This window comes from Plecotus auritus, assembly GCF_963455305.1.
Source record: "Plecotus auritus genome assembly, chromosome: 3".
NCBI lineage: Eukaryota > Metazoa > Chordata > Mammalia > Chiroptera > Vespertilionidae > Plecotus > Plecotus auritus.
Window position 1 is genome coordinate 34514937 of NC_137772.1, and position 26015 is coordinate 34540951.

At 38.0% G+C, this 26015-nt stretch overlaps 1 protein-coding gene across 1 annotated transcript in view; it reads right to left on the bottom strand.

Annotated features, from left to right (window-relative positions):
- The window catches only part of MYO16 (myosin XVI), a 435293-nt gene that overhangs the window by 394977 nt on the left and 14301 nt on the right, over positions 1 to 26015 (bottom strand). The window contains exon 2 of the mRNA XM_080660342.1: positions 18753 to 19016. Coding sequence (XP_080516468.1) covers positions 18753 to 19016 — 264 coding nt within the window. The remainder of the gene's footprint in view (positions 1 to 18752; positions 19017 to 26015) is intronic.

Here is a 26015-nt window from a genome sequence, read left to right on the forward strand (position 1 = left end):
AAACATTTACTTATGGAAATCAGTGTCAAAAGTCCCATCCACAAGAATGGGGCAATCAGATGCAGGGAAGAGATGTTTGGTTATCTGTGATTTTTCCCCCATTACTCATAGCCTGAACTCTGCGAGTTCCAACCTTGTTCTCATGCTGCTCTCCTTTCTCTGACAGTTACAGTTGGGGTAGAGTAATTGGCTCTAACATTTCAGAGTCACAGAACGTTAGAGGTGGAAGAGGAGATAAAGTTCTCCTCATTTACATACAGGAACATCTGACCAGCTTGGAGTCACCCTAAGAGTTAGTGTGGCGTGAAAATTGAGTGAAAGAATACAGCAGTTAACACCTTGAACTCCAACTTCAGACAGGTGGGCTTGAATCCTTGTTAGCACCTTGAACTTCAACTTCAGACATGTGGGTTTGAATCCTTGTTATCACTCTGATCTTATTTGACTTCCTTAAACACTAGTACCCTTAATCTGTAAAACTGGGGCAGTATCTGTATGTACCTTTATTAGCTGTAACAAAGTTCCATAAACCGGGAGGCTGAAAACAATAGCAATTTACTCTTTCACAGTTTTGGAGGACAAGAAGTGTCAGCAGCACCACCCTCTCTTTGCAGGCTCTGGGGAGAAGCCATTCCACGCCTCACTCCCAGCTTCTCAGGGATATGGGCAATCCCTGACTTCCTTGGTTACAGCTGCTTCATTCCAATCTCTGTCTTCATATTCACAAGGCTATCCTTCCTCTGTGTGTTTCTGTGTCCAAATTACCTCATTTTTAGAAGGGCACTGGTCCCTGGATTATGACCCACCCTAACCTACTATGACATCATGTTAACTTGATTACATTTACAAAGACTATTTCCAAATAAGGTCATATGCGTAGTTTCTGGTGGACAGTAATGATGGAGGGAACACTATTTAATTCAGTAAGTACCTCATAGGATTATTTTGGAGACTAAATTTTAAAATGCATATAAAATGTTTAGAGAAATGACTGGCACATCTATATACGTAAAAGCCTAAGCAACCGAACTACCATTCGACCGGTCTCTATGATGCACACTGACCACCAGGGGGCAGATGCTCAATGCAGGAGCTGCCCCCTGGTGGTCAGTGTGCTCCGTGGGAGCGCCCCTCAGCTGACCGACCCGTCCAAGCAGCCCACCAGCCCGGGGGCAGCCACTCACTCCCTCAGTAGTCCTGCAGATCCAATCTTCAGAGAACAGGCCAGGCACCGATGGACGGATAGACCTGTGCCATTGGCACGATCCTGACAGCGCTGCAGGCCTGGAAGTCAGCCTCAGGCACTGCCGCCACTTCCCCTCCCTAGATGCTCCACAAGGAAGAAATGATATAAAAGTGGCCGCCAGGTGGATCCCAACAACGTGCGCAAACGTCAGCGGGACAGATCTGGATCCCAGGCCGCCTAGGGCATCCCACTGCCTGCCCAGGGGGCCAATCGCATTCCGGCCTCCCCCACCACCCTCAGGACGGACGGGCGCCAGATGCAGGGTTTGCACTAGCCTCTCCCAATCGAGACTGACTGAGCGCAAGCCCACGGCAGGTGCAGCGGGGCCGGGATGAGCGGGAGCGGCAGGCAGGAGTGGCAGGCAGTGTTGGACTGCTGGTTTTGGTCCAATCCCCACAGACCACCCCGAGGGACCCCACCCATGCACAAATTTGTGCACTGGGCCTCCAGTATTTATATATACTAGTGTGTGTGTGTATATATATATATATGGCACATATTTATATATGTGGCACATATTTATATATGTGGCACATATTTATATATGTGAGGGGCCACATATATGTGTATGTGTATATAGCAGTCCCCCCTTATGTGTAGGAGATACATTCCAAGATCCTCAGTGGATGCCTCAAACCACAAACAATACTAAACCCTATATATACTATGTTTTTTCCTATACATAAATACCTATGATAAAGTCTAATTTATAAATTAGGCACAGTAAGAGGTCAACAACAACTGATAATAACACAGGACAGTTATAACAATGTACTGTAATAAAAGTTCTGTGAGTGGGGTCACTCGTTTCAGTGGCTCTCTTCCTAAATGAAGTCTTCACATAGGCTCAGTGCTCTCTGGCACAACATTGTCAATCTGTTCTTGTCTTCCACTCACAAATTTAATGCCTTTTTCATCTTAACTAAGACTTGTTATGCACTGTGGCCGCAACTTGCAGTTTGAGGTGTGATAGCAAAAGTAGATTGAATTTTTTTTTCCTTCTTCACAATTTCACAGGTAGCAGATTTGTTCTTACCATAGAGCTTAGCAACTCCAGAATAACATGTTTTTTCTTTCCTTATTAGGTTGAAACTACACCTTTTAACTTCCAGGAAGCACTTTACAGTTTCTCTTTGGCATATTTGACTTGCCAGCATCCCTACTCTTAGTTTGGAGCCATTATGAAGTAAAATAAGGGTTACCTGAACACAAGCGCTGCGATATTGCGAATGGCTGATCTGATAACTGAGACAGCTCCTAAGTGCCTAATGTGCTGTGTGGATACGTTGGACAAAGGGATGACTCACATCCCAGGTGGGAGGAAAAGGTACTGTGTAAGATTTGATCATGCTACTCGGGATGGCATACAATGTAAAACTTATGAATTGTTTATTTCTGGAATTTTCCATTTAATATTTTCAGACTGTGGTTGACCTCCATAATTGTACCATGGAAAGTAAAACCATGAATAAGTGTGGGCCACATTACATATGTGTGGGTGTGTATATATGTGTGTGTGTGTGTGTGTGTGTGTGTGTGTGTGTATATATACATATATATATATATATGTATATATGTATATATATACACACACATATATACACACATATATATATTCACACATTGTCCTAGCAGAAGAGAACAAATTTTTAAAATGCTTTGAATATTTTATATTAATAATGCAAATTTTTCCTTTTCAATCCATTTCCAAAGGAACCATCCAATTTCTGTTTCTCCTTATCCCATGGTTATAATAATGCCCTGAGCTTACTAGTACATGCCTATCTTCAGTCTTTTCCTCCTCAGTTTCATTATAATTTATATGATTGCCCCAACAGTCCAATAGCTACTCTTGTATCACATATAAAAACCCCATTGTGATCATCTTTGAACCACATGCCAGTCACAGTTATTAGTTAGCCACTCTTTACTGCTTCAATACTATCCCTTAATTCCATTTCAAATCATAAGCGTAGCTAACATTTATTATGCATGTAGCAATACGTGACAGATGTCATTTGAAGTTCCTCGCATGTATTATCTAACAAATCCTCACAGCTGCTATGAGAGAGGTTCACCTCTAGCTCAACCTTATTTGCAGGATAAGAAGGTACAGCAAGCCTGGTGGGCGTTGCTCAATAGTTGAGCGTCAACCTATGAACCAGGAGTCAGGGTTCGATTCCTGGTCAGAGCACATGTCTAGGTTGCAGGCTCAATCCCCAGTAAGGGGCATGCGGGAGGTGGCCAATCAATGATTCTCTCTCATCACTAATGTTTCTATTTCTCTGTCTCCCTTCCTCTCAGAAATCAAAAAAATATATATTTTAAAAAAAGAAGGTACAACAGAGAAAGCACCCTGTCCAGGCACACAGCTCATCAGTATTAGCATAGGGATGGAACTCATACCCCAGCTGAGAGTTAGAACCCTGATAGTTGACTCCCAGTGATGCTTCTATCCTGATGCTCTCCTATCAGAAACCTGCTTTTCTAGGCCTCAGTTCCAGGGCTCTAGCTGATTTTCACATCCAAAAAGTCTCTTTCTCTTTTCCTACCAAACTCTAACACATTCCCACAGAGCAGTTTCTGATTCATATCATTCCCACTTCAACCCCAATGACTGACATGCTACTATTCCTTTTAAATGGATCAATTCTACTTTGTTTGTTTTTTTAACCTTTTTTAAATTTATTTATAGAGAGAGAGAAGGAAAGAGTTAGAAACATCTTGAGACAGAAACATCTATGAGAGAGAAACATCATAGATCGACTGCCTCCTGCACGCCCCCTAGCCTGTAACCTGGGCATATGCCCTCTTGACTGGGAATAGAACCATGGCCATGAACTCCTGGTTCTTAGGTGGATTCTTAACCACTGAGCCACGCCAGCCAGGCTGTTTGTTTTTTAAAAGATGGTGTGTCATTCCACTGAGATTAGAAAGGCGCTTGAAGCACATATTCTCTCTCTCTCTCTCTCTCTTTCTCCCTCTTTCTTTTTCAATTACTCTCACAGACCCTGGTAAAGTTGTGATTAAATAGCAGGCAGTTAAAATAATTAATACTTCTCAGGAATATGAATTTGGTATTGGTGAACTATTAAGCCACTCATTAAATTCATACAGAATCCCTCAGAATGTAAATGCACTTAATTTCCAACTCTTTATGATTCTATGACTGCTTTTGAAATGGGAACATTTAATTACCTAGCAGCTGTTACCTATTAATTGACAGCATCATGGTCCAGTGAACCTAGCTCTGTGACATTCAGAACCACCCAGGGTTGCTAGGTTCAGCATGTACATGAGTTATACACACCTCGCCTTCCAGATAGATCTCTGATGTGGACATTGTCTGTAGATGAAAAGCTCATGCATTTCTCTAAAAATCTAGAAGTGGTCCTTTTGTTCCTGTGTCTACCCCATGAAACATCTCCCCTGAAATACATCTTCCCATAGCCTCTCCCTCTTCTGCCAAGTTAAAGGACCAGATTAATTGACAGCTTACCTTCAAGGATTTCTGTTGCTGTGTAACTGAGAAGTTAACAAGATAGGGGTGGTTCTGATTAACTGCCATTCCCCTCACTCGGCTCAGGCTTGGTGCTACTCTAGAACATGGGCGATGCAGACAACAGTGTACTACTCTCTTTTCACTGAGAATGTTCTTTCCCCCTATTTCTTCCTTAAACACAGGAGACTGCTTTATATTTCCTTCACAACCCCAGGTATCTAATACACAAGACATTGATATTTGTTAAATCCAACTCTTTTGGAGACAGTTTACATATATCCAATGTCAAGTATATTATGCTCCTAGTTTTGTAGTCTAGAAATATTTTTCCTTGTAGAAAACTTTACACACACCACGCTCTATTATGTTCAAAATAAATGCATGTAGGAAACCAGGGTTGGGTAGTCGGTTCTTTTGACCACTGTTCCAAGAGTGGCAGAGCCTGGGTCTCAATCTCTATGGGGCATCAGCTAAAATCCCCTTATTGATTATCACATTCTCTAAATGCCACTTTGTGCAGCTGGTTATGGGGAAGTGAGGGAGAGAGAAGGAGGCTGCCTGCAGTAAAAATCTATACCCGCCACTAAGGAAAACGGTGCCAGAGCAGATGGGCCATCCTCATAAAGGCAGCATTAAGTAAATGTAGCAGTGGAAAAATATAATTGGCTCCATTTTCATTTATAGTCTAGATAATAAAATATAAATAAATAAAGAGATAGATAAGCAAATAAATTTATGTGGTAACCAACAACTTCGGAATTTTAACTTCTGTGCCAAGCTAGTGAATGCAATGAATGCAATGAATGGGCTGGGCTAAGTATTCACAAGCTCTGAGTTTCACAGGGAGTGTCTCGTGCTTCATGTATAAAATACTTAAGGAATATGTGAAATTTATTTTTTTACCTGAGGCTACATGTTCAAGGGTGGGAGTGGGTAGGGGAGAGAAAACTTGGTCCTAAAGATTTACTTACAGAATTCTAAGTGAGGAGATGTTCATTCGCCCTAACAATAGATAATCACATATATATTTAGCATACTGCATTCTAGGCATATTCTTAGAGGACTCTGGGTAATATACAAACAGCTGACACTTCCTGTATATTATTCCAGGAGGTACAATCATCAACACTTTACAAATGTGCACTTAAATCAACATGACATCAAGATTTCTGGGCTATAAGTCTGGGGAAGTGATTGTGATATTAATTGAAAGAGAACAGAAGAGAATTTTGATGTGGAAGGAAATGATGGTAGATATTCAATTTTGAACATGATAAGTTAGAAATGTAAGGACATCACAAAGGTGGGGTCTAGAACTTAGGAGAAAGGTCTGAATACAATTTGGGAATCATGGGTGTGGGAGGAGGGGAATGCAAGGGGAAAAGGTGAGGCTTTCCAGAGAGGCTAGGTAGACAAAGAAGAGTTAGGATCAGAGCCTTAGACCATGGGCCTGGGACCCTAGTTCTCCAAGGAAACTGGGACCAGAGTTCTGAGAGGTAGGAGAAGGAGACTATCTAACATTGCTGTAATTTGATATTTCCCTTTTTCTAAGAGACTGCTTAGAATATTAGGTTACAATGGAGATATACATGAAGTTTGACAGGTCTATAACCACAGGTTATAGCCACACTTACAAGTTCTTTGTGTGGTTGAAACAGTCCTTCAGAAAATATTTGGCATAGAAATTAACCAGTTAACTGCCACGATATTTTGAATTTCATTAAAAAAGGTCCGCTGCTTGCCTCTGTAGATGCTTATGGCGTACGAATGGTTAACAAGTAAATTCCCTTAACTTGTAAAAAAGAGGGGGGGAGAAGGGGGGCTACTAATCAGGGAAAGAGGAGGGAAAACATGAGAGCATACAGAATATCAGCCCCTGCCTTTGGCAACTCCCTTGACAGTGGGCAATGCGCTCAACCAGGTAAGAGGAAGAAATAAAGCCAAATGGCCACGGAAGCAAATCAACTTGTGCAGTCAATGGTTTAGTTCATTTACAATCAGAAATCAGGTTGAAAAGTGACATGTTAAATGCTGTTTCCACAAATAAAAAACAATTTACTTTAAAAAAATTAAGAGGGCAGAAGGAACCTTTCGGAGATGATGGGTAGTTATGGCTTTGATTCTAGCGATGGCTTCACAAGTGCATGCTTATCTCCAAACTCATCAATTTGTGCACAGTGAATATGTACAGCTGTTTACATGTCAAACATGACTCAATAAAGAGGATTTTTTTAAAGACATAAACTTGAGGGACAGTACAGTGTGGTGGACAAAATCATGGTTTACAAAAGCAGGTGGACTAAAGAGATTACCCGTAATGCATTCTGAGGTTCAATACTCTCTTATGATGGGGAGAATATCCTATCACATGCAGTAGCATATGATTATCAGAGGAATTTAGTGACTACTAGCAGTGGTCGCCAACCTTTCAGACCTCACGGACCAGCAGTGGTCCGCAGATCACCGGTTGACGACCACTGGAAGTACATACAGAGCTAAGTATGTCTGCAAAGTGCTAGATAATAAAAGAATAATGAAGTCACTCCATTGTCATTTGTAATATTTTTAATAAACATATATGGACTAACTAGTGAAAATGACTGAAATTTGGGAATAGCACTTCTAACAGAGGAAACTGCATTCCCGTTTAAATTTCCTCTACATATAGACATTTTCTTTCTGTCTCTTTAACTCTCCCAATCAGTCAGTGTCTCCATCTCTTCCTTTCTCTCTCTTTTTCTCTCTCCTTTCTCCCCTCTCTTTTTCTTTTACATGATATGACTCACAGAGAGTTGAATTAAAAGCTCTAAAATAAAATATGGAGCACATTTCCCTATAAGATGGAAAATAACAACACACTTTACATTAATGTAGTATATTAAAATGACACATTATACACTAAAATGTCATCTCCCAGAAAAAAAAACACAACAATAAACCATCAAAGGTACTAAATTTGCACTTACAAATATGCAACTTTTATAAAGTTAAACAAAAATCCTGAATTGCTTCTAAATGACATGCTATAAACCTTATCATGTTATCCTCTGAAATAGTGTATTTGACTATTTATACTCAGTAAGCCAATAAAAGTACTTGGAAGTAAGTTGTTGTTGTTTTTAATTTACAAAAATACACAATCTGAAAAAAAAAACCTTTAAATAATTACTTAAATAAAAAAGTATTTGTGGCAATATTATTTTACTGTCTCAATTATATAAATGTGTACATATAACTATTTGAGTAGCTTAAAGATAAATGAAAATATGACTACCACGACTAAATGTAAACATTTTTCTAAATACAGTTCTAGAGAAGTAAACATATGCAAGACAGGTTATAATGCCTCCAAAGAGATTGCTTACATTTTCAATGAAATTTAATCTCTTAAATTTACAAGAAATTAATACTTTCCCTCTGATACAGAACATATCTCACCATTAATGTGAGAGTTTCCAACGTTGATAAAAGACTCAAAAGAATAGAAGTGACTATTATTTCATATGTGGATCAGTTTCAAGTACAGCATAAATATACCATCTGTTATGAATTTGTCCTTCACAAATTGATATATTGAAGCCCTAACCCAATGTGATGATATTAGAAGTTGGGGCCTTGAGAGGTAATTAGGGTCAGATGAAATCATGAGGATGAACCTCCCTGATAACATTAGTACCCTTACAAGAAGAGAAAGAGAAACCAGAGCTTGCTCTCTTCACCATGTGGAATACAGTGAGAAGGTGGTCATCTTTAAGGTCGAAAAAGTGCTGTTAAAAACCAATCCTTGCGCTCACTTCAGCGGCACATACAGTAAAATTGGAAGGAAACAGAGAAGATTAGCATGGCCCCTGAACAAAGATGACACACAAATTTGTGAAGCATTCCAAAATAAAAATAAAGAAAAGAACCAAATCTGGTGGCATGTTGATCTTGGGCTATCCAACCTCCAGAACTGTGAGAAATAAATGTCTGTTGTTTAAGCCACCCAAGTGTATAGTATTTTTTATGGCAGCCAGAACTAAGACTGCTCTTTGGACAAACATTTTAATTTACATTGCAATAATGTATTTAAAATTTTAATTATTGATTAGAAATTCAAACTCTTTTGCTGAATTCAAAAAGTCATTCGACTATTTCATCATTGATGCTAATGTTTACCTAAATTATTGAACACAATTTTGCTTCCATTAGTTTATAAAACTACTAGAGGCCCGCTACACGAAATTCATGCATGGGTCGGGGGGGTGTATCCCTCAGCCCAGCCTGTACCCTCTCCAATATGGGACCCCTCGAGGGATGTCCGACTGCCCGTTTAGGCCCGATCCTACCTGGATTGGGCCTAAACGGGCAGTCGGACATCCCTCTCACAATCCAGGACTGCTTGCTCCCAACTGCTCACCTGCCTGCCTTCCTGATTGCCCCTAACTGCTTCTGCCTGCCAGCCTGATCACCCCCTAACCACTCCCCTGCCAGCCTGATTGCCCCTAACTGCCCTCCCCTAAAGGCCTGGTCACTCCTAACTGCCCTTCCCTGCAGGCCTGGGTCCCCCCCCAAATGCCCTTCCCTGCAGGCCCAGTAGCCCCCAACTTCCCTCTTCTGCGGGCCTGGTCATCCCTAACTGCCCTCCCCTGCAGGCTTGATCACATCCAACTGCCCTCCCTTGCAGGCCATCTTGTGGTGGCCATTTTGTGTCCACATGGGGGCAGGATCTTTGACCACATGGGGGCAGCCATCTTGTGTGCTGGTGTGATGGTCAATTTGCATATTACTCTTTTATTAGATAGGATAGAGGCCTGGTGCACGGGTGGGGGCCGGCTGGTTTGCCCTAAAGGGTGTCCCGCATCAGGGTGGGGGTTCCCTTGGGGCGTGGGGTGGCCTGGGTGAGAGGCCTGTGGTGGTATGCAGGCAGGCCACGCCCCGGGTGACCCAAGTAGAGGCCAAGGTATCTGGGATTTATTTATCTTCTATAATTGAAACTTTGTAGCCTTGAGTGGAAGCTAGGGCCAGCCAGGGCGGACGGGAAGTTTGGCTTCCTCCATCGCCGGGGGCAACCCAAGCCTCCTGCTCTCTCTAGTTCCATGGCTACTGCCAAATTTGTTGTGTTAATTTGCATACTCGCTCCTGATTGGCTGGTGGGTGTGGCTTGTGGGTGTAGCAGAGGCAGGGTCAATTTGCATGTTTCTCTTTTATTAGATAGGATATCCTGGGAGTAATAAAAGTATATAAATTGTTTTTCTAAGGCACACTTTTCTAATAATCTTCAGAATATTTTGTGTTACTTCTGTCATAAAGAATAAACAATGAAGTGTATAAGAATTTAGTACAGTAATTAGCAAGAGTACAAAGTATATTGTATTTGTGTGTGTGTGTGTGTGTGTGTGTGTGTGTGTGTGTGGTTTTTCTTCTTCTTCCTATCGTCCCTATTATTTTGAATTACTTTTTATGTTGGTGGTTACAACAAACAAAATGTGGACCCTTTCTGTCCCATTCTTTCTCTTCATTGCAATTCAAAAAACAAAGACACATACATAAAACAATCCTATATAATAAAAGGCTAATATGCAAATTGTCCCCTCCACTGGGAATTTGACTGGGAGTTCAACCAGGAGTTTGACCATGGGATGGGGCCAGCTGGCCAACCACCCGTGGCCCCTCCTCTGGCTGGCCCTGCCCCCAATCAGACCTCCCCACCCCAATCAGGGGTGGGGCTGGTTGGCAGACCAACCTTCCATGGCACCTCCTCCCAGCTGGCCTGGCCCAATCATCCTTGATCAGGGCAGGCTGGCTGGACCCCACCCATGCATGAATTCATGCACCAGGCCTCTAGTTTCAATAAAACCCAACTCAAAGTTAATCATGACTTCACTGTGTTCCCAAATACTATAATATTTTGGGAAACATTACAGCATTACTTATACACTGAGTGGCCAGATTATTATGATCTCTGAATGCATAATAATCAGGCCACTCAATGTGTGTGTGTGTGTGTATATATGTGTATATATATATATCATATATATGACATATTTATATATATTAGAGGCCCGGTGCATGAATTCATGCATGGGTGGTCCGGCCAGCCTGCTGGTCAAACTTCTGGTCAAGGGGACAATTTGCATATTAGCTTTTTATTATATAGGATATACACTGAGTGGCCAGATTATTATGCATTCAGAGATCATAATACTCTGGCCACTCAGTGTATATAATAGTTTCTTCTTGGTCTCTAGATTTATTATTCTACTATTTTAATTTCTTTTTAGCCTTAACTTAGGCATTATTTTACCCTGTAAATATTTTACACAAGAGATGTTATAAATTTGCAAGTAACATTTTTGTTGTTTCATTACTTTTAAATCAATATAGGCCTTCAATCTGCCTACATTCTAATTTAGATTTGCTCCCACAACTACTGCCTCATGGACTTGAACAAACATCTTCCTTTCTAATGCCACTGGAAGGTACTGGAATGAGCAGTAGGATGTGTTGAACCTGACTGAGAGTGTCCCTGCCCCTCCATGTGCTTATAGCTTCACAGAGCAGATGGCCATTCAATGAAAAGCTTCAAGTGAGAAGAGAATGATAAAATGTGAGGTAAGAGGGCTCTGGGACAATTCCTTCATGTGTAAAATAAGAGCATTGGACTATCAGGGGTGAGGAACCTTTTCTCTGCCAAGGATATTTATAATATCATTCGAGGGCCATACAATATTATCAACTTAAAAATAAGCCTGCTATATTTGGCCAAATATATAATTAACTCACCCCTAATGCCTTGGCAGGGCCAGACCGAATGATTACACAGGCCTTATACATCCATGGGCCAGTCGTTCCCCACCCCTGGAATAGATGATCTGTAGGTACTTTCCCACTCAGAGATTCTCTGCCACTGTCATTGTATTTTAAAAAAATTTTTTCAGAACTTCCCAGAGTATTTTAGTTTGAATAACCAGCCCACAAAAAAACATGAAAAGGACTTCAGTCTTCTTACTGTAGCTATTATCTTCTTTATATATAAAAGCTTAAGCGACCAAACAACCAAACGACTGGTCGCTATGACATGCACTGACAACAAGGGACGGACGCTCAATGCAGGAGCTGCCCCCTGGTGGTCAGTGCACTCCCACAGTGGGAGCGCTGCTCAGCTGACCAATGGGTGCCAGACACAGGGCTCACGGATGGCTGCCACAGCCCAGAGACCACAGTGGAGCTGCAGCAAGCCTACCAAGCAATGGTAGTGGCAGGTGTAGCGGGGCCAAGATGAGCAGGAGCAGCAGACAGGAGTGGCAGATGGCATTGGACTGCTGATTTTGGCCTGATCCTCCACAAGCTCTGCTGAGGGACCCCACCGGTGCACGAATCCGTGCACTGGGCCTCTAGTTGTATATAATGTGCTCAGTTTTCTTAGTTACAGGACCATGATCCCTATTTGAAAGTGTCAGAACCATGTATTTTATTAAATTTATTATTTTCTGGATTGAACAGGTTAAAAAATATAAGTAGTTCAGCAAGTGTTTTGCCACTAAATGTATTACCAAAACAAAACCCAAAAAAAACTGTTTTCAGAGAGTTGACTTTGAAATGTGATTAATGGATTGTGGAGCATGCCTGTTTGGGATTAATTCAACCACTGGTTTTAGTGCTAACCAAGATAAATTAATTTCTATTTGCTTCCTAAAAGCCTTATATATTTACTAGTAGCCCTGTGCATGAATCCATGCACGAGTAGCTTGCTGCTGCTTGCCTCAGCTGGCCACCTGCCCACCACCTCTGGTAGCTCTCCGCTACTTGAAGCTCGCTGCTGAGCCCTCCTATAGCTCTCCGCCCACTGCCATGCCCTCCTGTAGCTCTCTGCCCACTGCCCTGCCCTCCTGTAGCTCTCTGCCTGCTGCCCCACACTCCTGTAGCTCTCCACCACTTGTAGATTGGTCGTGATGTTATGGTATAATGGATAATTAGCATATTCCTCTCTTATTATATAGGATACCTACAGCTGGTAAGTTTCTCATACATTAGAACTTTGGAAATTAGGTCCTGCATTAGAGATTGAGAAGTGTAGAGGATCTACCTAAACATAGTCACAAACCCAAACAGACAACCAAAATGAGAAGACAAAGAAACAACCCTCAAATGAAAGAACTAGAGAATTCTCCAGAAGAAAAGATAAATGAAGCAGAGATAACTAATTTTTCTGAAACAGAGTTCAGAGCAATGATGGTAAAAATGCTCAACAGTATGAAAAAAGATATAGTAACTCTGAAAAAAGAACACAAAGAGATAAAGAATGACGTAACACAAATAAAACACATTGGAAGGAACACACAGCAGATTAGGGGAAACTGAGAATCAGTGAATTAGAAGACAGAGTTGAAAATATCACTCAATCAGAGAACCAAAAAGAAAAAACAATTTAAAAAAAAAAAACAGAAGGACAGCTTAAGGGAGCTGTGGGACAACATGAAACATAACAATATTAGAATACAGGTATGCCAGAAGAGGCAGAGAGGGAGAAAGGAATAGAGAAGGTGTTTGAAGAAATAATGGCAGAAAACTTCCCTAACCTGGTAAAGGAAAAAGTCACACAAGTTCAAGAGGCACAGAGAACCCCAAACAAGAAGAACTCAAACAGACCCATGCCCACACACATCATAATTAAAATGCCAAAAATTAAAGACAAAGAGAGAATCTTAAAAGCCACAAGAGAAAAGAAAACTGTTACCTACAAAGGAGTTCTCATAAGCCTGACACCTAATTTCTCATCAGAAACTCTACAGGCCAGAAGGGAATGGCATGAAGTACTCAAGGTAATAGAAAGCAAGGATCTGAGACCAAGATTACTATATCCAGCAAGGCTATCATTCAAAATAGACGGTCTAATAAAGAGCTTCCCAGACAAAAAAAAAAAAAAAAGAGGCTAAAGGAGTTCATCATCAGCAAGCAAGCATTACAAGAAATGCTAAAGAGATTGCTGAGAAGAAACAGAGAGAAAAACTGAGCCATATAGAATTAAAATGGCTACCAATAAGTACCTCTCAATAACCCTAAATGTAAGTGAATTAAATGCTCCAATCAAAAGGCATAGGGTAGCTGAATGGATACAAAAACATGACCCAACTATATGCTGTCTACAAGAGACCCACCTCCAAACAAAGGACACACATGCCGAAACCGGTTTGGCTCAGTGGATAGAGCGTCGGCCTGCGGACTGAAGGGTCCCGGGTTCGATTCCGGTCAAGGGCATGTACCTTGGTTGCGGGCACATCCCCAGTGGGAGGTGTGCAGGAGGCAGCTGATCGATGTTTCTCTCTCATCGATGTTTCTAGTTCTCTATCCCTCTCCCTTCCTCTCTGTAAAAAAATATCAATAAAATATATTTAAAAATAAAAAGACACACACAGAATGAAAGTGAAGGGATGGAAAAAAATTTTCCATGCAAATGGAAAAAAAAAGCTGGAGTACCAATACTCATATCTGACAAAATAGACTTTATAATGAAGGCCAGCACAAGAGACAACAAAGGTCACTACATAATACTAAAGTGACCAATCCAACAAGAGGATATAATCCTGGTAAACATATATGTACCCAATATAGGTGCACCTAAATATATAAAAACACTTCTAGAGGACTTTAATGGAGAGATTGACAACAATATAGTCATAGTAGGGGCTTTAACACCACTCTGACTTCACTGGACAGATCTTCCAGACAAAATCTTAACAAGAAAACAGAGACTCTAAAGGACACACTGGATCAGATGGATTTAATAGACATTTATAGAACATTTTACCCCAACGCAGGAGAATATACAATCTTCTCAAGGGCCCATGGATCATTCACAAAGATAGACCACATGTTAGGACACAAAATAAGTCTCTACAAGTTCAAGAAGATTGAAATCATATCAAGCATCTTCTCAGATCACAGTGGAATGAAATTAGAAATCAACTACAGTAAAAACACCCAAAGATATTCAAGCAGATGGAGGCTAAATAGCATGTTATTAAATAATGAATGGGTTATCAATGAGATCAAGAAAGAAATAAAAAACTTCCTGGAAACAAATAAAAATGAACACACAACAACCCCAAATCTCTGGGACACAGCAAAAGCAGTTCTGAGAGGGAAGTTCATAGCACTGCAGGCATACCTAAGAAAATAAGAAAAATCAGCAATAAACTTATTTAACTCTACAACTTAAAGAACTAGAAATAGAACAACAAGAAAAGCCCAGAGTAAGTAGACAGAAGAAAATAATAAAGATTAGAGCAGAAATAAATAACATAGAGCCTAAATAATAATAATAATAATCATCATCATCATCATCATCATCATCATCAATGAAACCAAGAGCTGATTCTTTGAAAGGATAAACAAAATTGATTAACCATTAGCCTGACTCATCAAGAAACAAAGAGAGAGGATCCAAATAAATAAAATCAGAAATGAAAGTGGAAAAGTAACCATGGACACCACAGAAATACAAAGGATTATAAGAAAATACTATGAACAACTATATAGCAACAAGCTAGACAATGTGGATGAAATAGAAAAAATCCTAGAAAAAAACAATCTCCCAAAACTGCATCAGGAAGAATCAAAAAACCTGAATAGGCCAATAACAACTGATGAAATAGAAGCAGTAATCAAAAAACTCCCACCAAACAAAGCCCCATCTGGACGGCTTCACAGGGGAGTTTTTCCAAACATTCAAAGAAGTACTAACACCTATACTCCTCAAACTACCTCAGAAAATTCAAGAGTAAAGAACACTTCCAAACTCTTTTTATGAGGCCAGCATTATCCTAATTCCAAAACCAGATAAAGACACTACATAGAAAGAGAATTACAGGCTAATATCCCTGATAAACATAGATGCTAAAATCTTCAACAAAATATTAGCAAATCACATCCAGCGATATATTAAAAAGATCATATACCATGATCAAGTATGATTTATTCTAGGGATGCAAGGCTGATACAATATTTGCAAATCAATAAAGGTGATACAGCACATAAACAAATTGAAAGACAAAAATCACATGATCATATCAATAGACGCAAAGAAAGCATTCGACAAAATCCAACACTCATTTTTGATAAAAACTCTCAGCAAAATTGGAATTTTGGTAAAATTGGTAGAATTGTAGTATATCTTTTTAAAGAATTACCTACCTAAAAAGCAATGAGGGAGCATATCTCAACATGATAAAGGCCATATATGACAAACCTACAGCCAACATCATACTTAATGGGCAAAAACTAAATTAATTTCCCCTAAGAACAGAACAAGACCCCTGTTCAAGAACAAGATGCCCATGTTCACCACTCCTGTTTGACATAGTACTGGAAGTGCTAGCTATAGCGATTAGACAAGAAGAAGAAATAAAAGGCATCCAAACTGGAAAAGAAGAAGTAAAACTATTCGCAGCTGACATGATTTTGTACATAGAAAACCCCAAAGACTCCATCAAAAAACTACTAGACTTAATAAATAAATTTGGCAATGTAGCAGGATACAAAATTAACACTCAGAAATCTATGGCTTTTTTATACACCAATAATGAATTCACAGAAAGAGAAACTAAAAAAAAAGAAAATTCCATTTACCATAGCACCAAAAAACTTAAGATACCTAGGAATAAACTTAACTAAGGAGTTAAAACCCCTATACTTGGAAAACTACAGGACATTGAAAAAAGAGATAGAGGAAGACAGAAACAGATGGAAGAACATACCATGTTTACAGATTGGTAGAATCAACATCATTAACATATCCATACTACCCAAAGCAATCTATAGATTCAATGCACTCCTCATTAAAATACCAATGGCATATTTCACAGACCTAAAACAAACTCTCCAAAAAATCATCTGGAATTAAAAAAAAAAAGACCCCGAATAGCTGCAGCAATCCTAAAATAGAAGAACAAAGTTGGAGGGATCACAATACCAGATATCAACCTATATTACAAAGCCACTGTTCTCAAAACAGCCTGGTACTGGCACAAGAACAGACATATAGACCAACGGAACAGAACAGAGAACCCAGAAATCGACCCAAGCCATTATGCTCAATTAATATTTGACAAAGGAGGCAAGAGCATACAATGGAGACAAGACAGTCTTTTCAATAAATGGTGTTGGGAAAATTGGACAGATGTATGCAAAAAAAAATGAAACAAGATCACCAACTTACACCATACACAAAAATAAACTCAAAATGGATAAAGAACCTAAGCATAAGACAGGAAACCATAAAAATCTTAGAAGAATCCAGAGGCAGCAAAATAGCAGACATATGTCATAGAAATATCTTCACCAGTACAGCTCCTAGGGCAAGGGAAACTAAAGAGAAAATAAACAAAGGGGACTACATGAAAATAAAAAGCTTCTGCACAGCAAAGAAACCATCAACAAAACAATAAGAAAGCCCACTGTATGGGAGAGCATATTTGCCAATGTTATATCCGATAAGGGTTTAAGCTCCCAAATTTATAGGGAATTCATACAACTTAACAAAAGGAAGATAATCAATCCTATTAAAAAATGGGCAAAGGACCTAAATAGACACTTTTTGAAAGAGGACATAAAGAAGGTCGAGAGACTTATGAAAACATGCTCAAAGTCACTAATCATCTGAGAGATGCAAATCAAAACAACAATGAGGTACCATCTCACACCCGTCAGAATGGCTATCATCAACAAATCAACAAACAAGAAGTGCTGGGAGGATGTGGAGAAAAAGGAACTCTCTTGCACTTGGTGGGAATGCAGACTGATGCAGCCACTGTGGAGAACAGTATGGAGTTTCCTCAAAATATTAAAAATGGAATTCCCATTTGACCCAATAATCCCACTCCTAGAAATATATCCCAAGAAATCAGAAACACCAATCATAAAGGATATATGCACCCCTATGTTCATAGCAGCACAATTTACAATAGCTAAGAATTTGGAAACAGCCTAAATGCCCATCAGCATTGAGTGGATTGGAAAGGGAATACTACACTGCTATAAAAAGGAAGGAACTCCTACCATTTGCAACAACATGGATGGAACTGGAGAGCATCATGCTAAGTGAAATAAGCCAGTCAGAGAAAGATAAATATCACATGATCTCACTCATTTGTGGAATATAATGAACAATATAAACTGATGAACAAAAATAGAGCCAGAGAAAAAAAATATTTTAGAATATAATAGAAGTAATCCTGTTATTTGTAGATTTTTAATATTTCCTACAACTTTTGTGATATCATACTATGCTAGTCCAGTTTGGGTAATATTATACTTAAAATCTTTTTTTTCTTGAAATATTAATGTTTATTACATATAATATTATTATATTTAAGATCAAATTTCTTGAAAAAAATTAAAAATAGCACTGCCATATGGTCCAGCAATCCCACTTTGGGGTATTTATACAGAGAAAATAAAAACACTACTTAAAAAAATAACTTTGGAAATTATATTCTAAAAACAAAAAAATTAATAAACAAAAACACATGAAAGATAAGAAGTTTAATAGTTTTGGAAAAACAACAGAAACTTGGATTAAGTATTCTAAATAACATTTGATACTACAAACCAGATACTACAAGAGAATTTGAGAGGAACTGACTGTATGACTATGTCTATTCATGAATGACATAATAATACATTTTACTGAACAATCTCATCTTCAAAGGAAACAATTTCATTTTTAAAAGTTTCATTAACAATTGGAATGAACAATTTGAAAGGAAATCATTGCTTTTTAGGTAGGTAATTCTTTAAAAAGATATACCACAATTTTACCAAAATTTTGCATTTTTGAAATGTTTACTAGGAGACTTGGGACTTTTAACTATGTTCATAGACGAGATCATTTTTTTCTTGAAAGAAAGCCCCTATTATTTAAAAGAAATTCTACCCTTCATCTCCCCACAAAAACAAACAAACAAACAAAAAACTAATAAACCACAGAAAAACCATATCAGAAAACATTTTTATGTCATGTACCTTCTTTGTCATCATGGTGGATAATTGCATCCTGAATCATGTCAACAAGGTTAAAATGCACTTTCTGATTCTTGCCATGCTTCAGTTTTTTCAGGACTCCTTCCTGCTTCTGAAAAGCCTTCTCTCTTTCATAGTAGGCTTTGATTTGTTCACAGCGCATGCGTTTCACCAGCCGCTGCCTTTGGCCAAGGGGAAGGGTCTCCAGCAAGCACTGGTCAATTTCCATTTCATGGGATCGGAAAACATTACATAGCTGAAAGCAACCTGAAAGAAACAAAATGGGAAAGTCACTAGACCCATTATTACAACAAATACAGTAGCATTACAGAACATATTTGATTTCCTGTTACCATCACACAAGTTAGAAACTCATTCATTCCTCTGGAAGAAAAACAAAGAGTTAATATCTTTTCTCCCCTCTTTTTTGAGAGTTAATATCTTACTTAAGATGGGCTGGTGATTTCCTGGCAGAGAGGGTGTGGGGGAGGTGGAGGAGGATGTAGGAGGGATAAAGAATGATGGATGCATACTTGACTTAGGGTGGTGAACACACAATACAGTGTACATATGATGTGTTGTGGAATTGTGCACCTGAAACTTATATAATTTTGTTAACCAGTGTCACCCCAATAAATTCAATAAAAAGAAATAGAGATTGCATGATAATAAAATAAAAATTTTAAAAGAATTAGATATAAAGGTGTGGTTTTGTTTAATACTTAACAATCCGTGTTTTCTTATTTCTTTAAAGCTACACCCAAGCCCTAAAAGTATTACCACTGCATTATGATTCTTCATCTAACTGAATATGCTGACTAAACTTTATGTGATACATTTTGGCAGAAAGCTACTCTAAGTCTTTCAGCACAACCTAATAAAATTGGTTTTGCATATCCTGATGACTCTGCTACTCTAATGTAATAGACTATATGTAAGCTATAAATTGTTTATATAGAACATAGGCATGCTATCATTGTTTATATGACACAATGATCATGTTTCACCAATTTATTGATAAACACATTTCCTAGTGATTGGTAAACATTCATTTCTAAGAAACCTAACAATGGTTAAGTATAAAGATTGAGCAATGGAATGGAGATTTTGCTCTTGGCAACTCAAAATCATGAATATAATTGGTGCTGTTATATACTTTCTCTTATTCATATTTTGATTAACAAACTGAGTTCTCTGTCTTGTTAATGAAAATATTCACTTTCTTTCCAGATACTATTTCCTATATACTCCACCCAAAACACCTGTAATGGAATTGTACTAATTTATATATTTACCACTTGGTTAAAATTTTACTATTGGCAGAAAATTAATGTTAAAGCACTGTAAGTTCTAGAATCTGGTTCACAAATACAGGTTCAGATATGCATTTATATGTTTTTCTTTTGACATATCTATGATGTAAGTCTCAAGCAAGCAAAAGTAACTATGCATGCATAAAGATGTGGTTCATTATATGCCATATCTAGAAATATGCAGTTAGGATAGTGCTACTTCATCTTGGAAAGGTGCTCTATTCCTTTGAAAAGACAGCAAGTTGTGATGCTGTTTCCATTTCTGTTTCACTTGGTGCTTTGCAAAGTGTTATTCTCACAGCCACCAGGTAAGACCATCCATATGTTGCAAGTAAACTAAGTTGAGAGAGGCTGTCCAAGACTAAGAAAAGATTTTATGACCACCGTAAATGGTCCAAAAAGGCTCAAAAAAATAAGAGAGAGGTTCTCTACAGTCATGTATTTAATATATATATGGGGGAGGGGAGAGAATAAGCATTTGAGAATTTCATTTTGGTTGTTTCTTAGCATTTGACAACATTTTACCGTCATATGTTTTCATAAAACTCTTAGTAAGTATTTGTAAGAGTGATGTTAGGAGGACCAGATAACCACACAAACTATCCCTTTCCAATCACCTAAACACAGAGACAACAGCAATTCTGAAATGATAACAGATTTATCCATGTAAGTTTCTTTGATAAAAACCATGATCACTATCACAAGCAGATTGTGAGAGTTCATTAATAATGGATGGGAACCATCTCCTAATTTCAGATCTGTTTAGAAATCTGCACCAAATTTGATTCACTGACTTGGATTCTCAAGGCACTTGGACTTCCATGACTTCCCTGGGTTGGCAGCAGGTGGCCAGGGAATCTTTGGAGCCACTGAAAATCCGAAAGAGGTCCAACCAATGACATTACAGGGTCATATACTGAGTAGCACACAGTCAAATGTGGAGGATGATTTTACAGTAGACAATTTTAAAGTTGATTGTAGCCAAATTTATCTTTTCTCTTTGAGTTTTTGTCTTAGACATCATTACTGAAAACCCATCTGTATTCTAAGTCACTGAAATTGAGTGTTGGTAGTCCTATTCTTTCAGCTTTTACAATCAAATCTCCCATGCACCTGGAATTATAAACACAACAGTCCTCTAGGGTTTAACTGTGAAGTAATGTTTATGGAGTGTGCATTGATAACTCATGAGTCATTGAGCAACCCACTCAGGGTGTCAAAAAGGAGTGCTGAGAGTAGTTCATAAATTAAACCCCTTATGGTTTGGATAATCAGAAGCTAAGGCAGTTACATTTCAAATCCATACATGATAAAAGATTGATCTTCAATAGATTTCCATTTTAAATAATTGCCCATTCTTTGATTTTAAATGGTCTAAACTTTGATGTATTGGGCACTGAAACTTGTTTTGTCTAATTATTAGTGGATCAGCTATCTTTGTATACGTGCTGCTGTTGATCTGTAAGATAGTCACTAAATATAACAAAGTTATAGGACACATACTTTTGAAGCAGTCTAGTCAAAACTTATTGAACTTCATCACTGGGGCACTAAGGTGAAAATGATCTCAACTCATTTTGGAGATTAGCATAAACTTGCTATCAAAACCAAGTAAGGACATCACACAAAAAAGGAGTTACAGATCAATCTCATTTATAATTACACATGCAAGTAGTCTACAGGAATATTAGCTAAATGAACCCAGGAGTGTGTAATTCGTTCATGGAGTAAAAGAATGGCTTATTTTAGAACACCTATGAATGTATGACACTTCTTTAAATTTTACTTCAAATTTAGAAAGGAAGGCTTCTATCTTACCTCAGTATGAACGTTTTCGTCAACATAGGGGGAAAAGTAAAAGAAGTAAGGGCCAGAAGGGTAGAAGGAGGAAAATAATTTGTTAACTTTGTAAATACTGTGTTTCACATATGTAAAAAACAACACCCTCTATGACTCAGCTATTAGAACTGATAGTCCAGAATCTTGCTCAATACAAATCAATACACACAGAGAAGAAAGCCACATTTTCAAACCTAACAATAGAAGCAGAGTCTCACTAATGTATAGAAAAAAGTAAAGATATGATCTCATACTCATTTGACTGACCAAAATAATAAGTGTTATAATATTGGAAAAACATAGTTAAATTTAAGATGTATCTCTCCCACATCTAACTATGAACTCTACAAAACTTTTGAAATATATTGCAAATAAAACAAATACAAAATAATCTAGCATGTAATGAAAAAGATTAGGAGTAACAAAAACCAACTTTGTAAATGATCCGTTCACTTATTTTTGAAGGAAATGAATATGTTTTATCAATTATCTTTTCAATAATTTTTGTTCCTGGCATTGGTAGAAGAATAAACATTTAGATTAATGGAACAGAATAGAGAACCTAGAATTAACTCCACATAAATACAGCCAACTCATTTGTGACACAAGGGTAAAAGCAAGTCAATGAGGAAAGTCTTTTCAACAAATGATGCTGTAGTAGTGTCACATCCGTGTTTCTCTCCCCATCCCCGCCCTTCCATATTCTCTAAAAGCAATTAAAAAATATCCTCAGGTGAATATTAAAAAAAAAATAAATTACATTAGTGATATTACCAAATATTGGTAACGATGTGGAGAAGCTGTGTCCCTGACCCTCATAGTGGGTATGTAAACTAGCACAGTCATTCAAGGAAACAGTTTGCCAGTGTCTTTCAATAACCACATTATGTACTTATCCTTTTAGGTGAGATTATGTGCCATAAGACTATAAAACTCATAGATGAAAAAATAAATATTTCATGACATTGGACTTAGTAATGATTTCTTGGAAAAGACACCAAAAGCACAGGCAATAAGCATAAATAGACAAACTGGACTAACTGAAAAACTTTTGTACATTAAAGAACATAGTCAACAGAATAAAAAGGCAAACTACAGAATGGGAGAAAATATTTGCAAACCATATATCTGATAAGGGGTTCATATCCAAATATATAAAAAACTCTCACAACTCAACAATAAAAATAGCAATAACCAAATTTAAAAATGGGCAAAGGACTTGAATAGTTGTTTCTCTAAAGATGATATACAAATGCACAAGTACATAAAAAGATGCTCAAAATCACTAGTCATCAATGAAATGCAAATAAAAACTGCAGTAAGCCATCGCCTCACACCCATTAGAATGACTACTAAAGGGGGAAAAAAAAAACCACTCAGAAAATAAAAAGTATTGGGAACCCTTTTTGCACTGTTGGTGGGATTGTAAAATGTTTCAACCACTATAGAAAACAGTTCTTCCAAAAAATAAAAATAGAACTACTATAGGGTCGAGAAATCCCACTTCTAGGTACATACCCAAAATAACTGAAAACAGGATCCCAAAGAACCATTTACCCACCTATGTTCATTGCAGCATAGTTCACAGTGGCCAAGAGTTGGAGGAAACTAGATGTCATCACTGGATGACTGGTTAAACAAAATGGTGTATATACATACCTTTGCAATGGATTATTCTTCTATCTCAAAAAGGAAGGAAATCCTATCACATGATATAACACAGATGAACACTGAGGACATGCTAACTGAAATAAATCAGTAACTAATAGACAGATACTGTATGATTCCACTTATATGAGCTATGTACTTAGTCAAATTCACAGAAACAATTTAGAATTGTGGTTGCTAGGGGGTTGGAGAGAAAAAGTGAGAGTTGTTGTTTAATGAGTATAGAGTATCAGATTTTAAAGGTAAAAAAGATCTGGAGATCTGTGTCAAAACAATGTGATATGCTTTAATACTATGAACTGTACATTTAAAAATGGATAACTAATAAATGTTCTGTGTTTTGCCACAATAAAAAAGTGTGGGGAGACAGGGAGCTGCATCACAGGGGTTTTAAAAAGATACATACAGAATTTTATTTAATGAAAAATGTATCTGCAAACATATTGTTTATCCGACTTTATAAAAATGTTTGCTATGATCTATTAAGAGGCTAGAGGTGGCTGTTCAGGAAGGAAATTAGCATGCTGCACACACACTCACACACATACACACTCTCTCTCTCTTATAGCTACACACCCAACAACTCTCCTAGCAGAAGTTTTATTCTCAGAATCAATTGTTATACATGCTTCCAGAGTTATTTTTTCACTGTATATACAATGACAATGAAACAAAGGAAGCGTGAGGATTTTCAAAGACAAGAGTATAATCACTTTCAACATACTCCCCCAGAGCCTTAAAAAAAAATATTTCTAAGCACTGAAGTCTTTAAAAATGGCTAGATTTTAACATCCTTGCAATCAAACTGCAGGTCCATATCCTTTTTTATAGGGCAAAAAATAGTACAAAGAAATTGCATTTGCAAAAGATATAGATGTTATGTCCTAAAATATCTCAGATTTAAGTCCAAAATGCCTGTTTCATATAATCCTGCACTGAAATGCTTCTCTGAAAGAGAGAAAAATAAATTTAATTTAAATTCTTCTTTAAAAAATCAACAATATTTTTATCTCACTACTTTACTGTCTTTAATTTTTTAATTTATCTAGTATGTGACCATTTCTTGGGTTTCCATCCAATTATTAGGGCATGCTTTTCTAATGAGAAAGTGTGAAAATTGTTTTATTTTTTTCATTAAAATGGAAATGAAACAAACATAAATGACAAAAATTATTGTATACTCTAAAGAACATTTATTTTGTCCATATTGATCTATACATTTCCACATTTAATATTTCCCTTTCAATATTTATTTAATAACAAGTGATTTGATTATGATAAATAGCTTTTCAGTGAACAGATTTACAGTCATAATTCTTTTTAGGATTTGTTTTAGAGTAAGAATAAAACTGAAGATTGTTACCCTGAGGTCATGTTCCTGATTCATTATCCCAGTGGACCCAGATGTCTAATCAAATCTATAGTTCATGAGGGTACCATGTCATAGATGCTCTGTCCTGTGTCATAGTTGTTCCCAACTCATGCCCATGTGCTAATGCCTAACACAGTAATTTACCTTGATACTATGAGGACTGAATAACCACGTTCTTTTTCAGAGACAACCCAGCTACATTCAGGATGTGCACAGCCTGGTGATTTGGAGTGCCACCTCTGGGTATCAACTAGCTATTATCTTATCATTTACACACTCCATGAGAACTTCTCTGGGGAAGTCCAGCCCCTTGAAGATCAGAACTGCCTCCTGATGGCTGTTCTCAGATACTTCTGAATTACATGCCGTATTGCTGAAATCAAACCCTGTCATTTCATGACTGTCCCTGCCTTTCTAAATACCATGATCCCACTACTGGGTGTTTTCAAGTTTTGGAACCCCAATTGCTGCCCTGTCGCTTCCAAGAGAGGGCAATACTATGAAATTAAAACAGTATCAGACAAGCTTGAATTCCTGGGTAGCTCAGGAGAGAAGCTCTCTTGGGTTCAGACTCAACAAAGAGAGGTAGATCCTTACCCCAAATACACATCATGGGGTCCGCAGACTTTAAATAATCTTCTGCTCCGAATCCATATCTACACATCATCCTCATCAACAGCTTCAATCCTGGTTGAAAGAGACTCTGCTCACTCTAGTCCTTCCTGACAATTTCTTTAAATAGACAAATTCCCTGGTGTTCAGATTGTCTGAGAATGGGATACCTGCCAGTTTCAATAAACTGGTTTCCTCCTAAGGAAACAGAAGTCCTGACTGGCTTCATGACCCCACTGGTCAGTCAACCAGCTTCCTCGATGACTTCAGTCTGAGTCCTGCAGTAACACTGCAAAACAAACATTGCACAAACGGTTCAAATACAAAACCAATGAGCATGTTCTTTACCTTAACAGTTAATTCCTCCTTAAATTTTTTTTTAATGCAAAAGCTTGTGTGTATGTGTCCATGCAACTCTAATTTCATGACTGTAAATAATTTTTTAAAATATCATCATTGTCT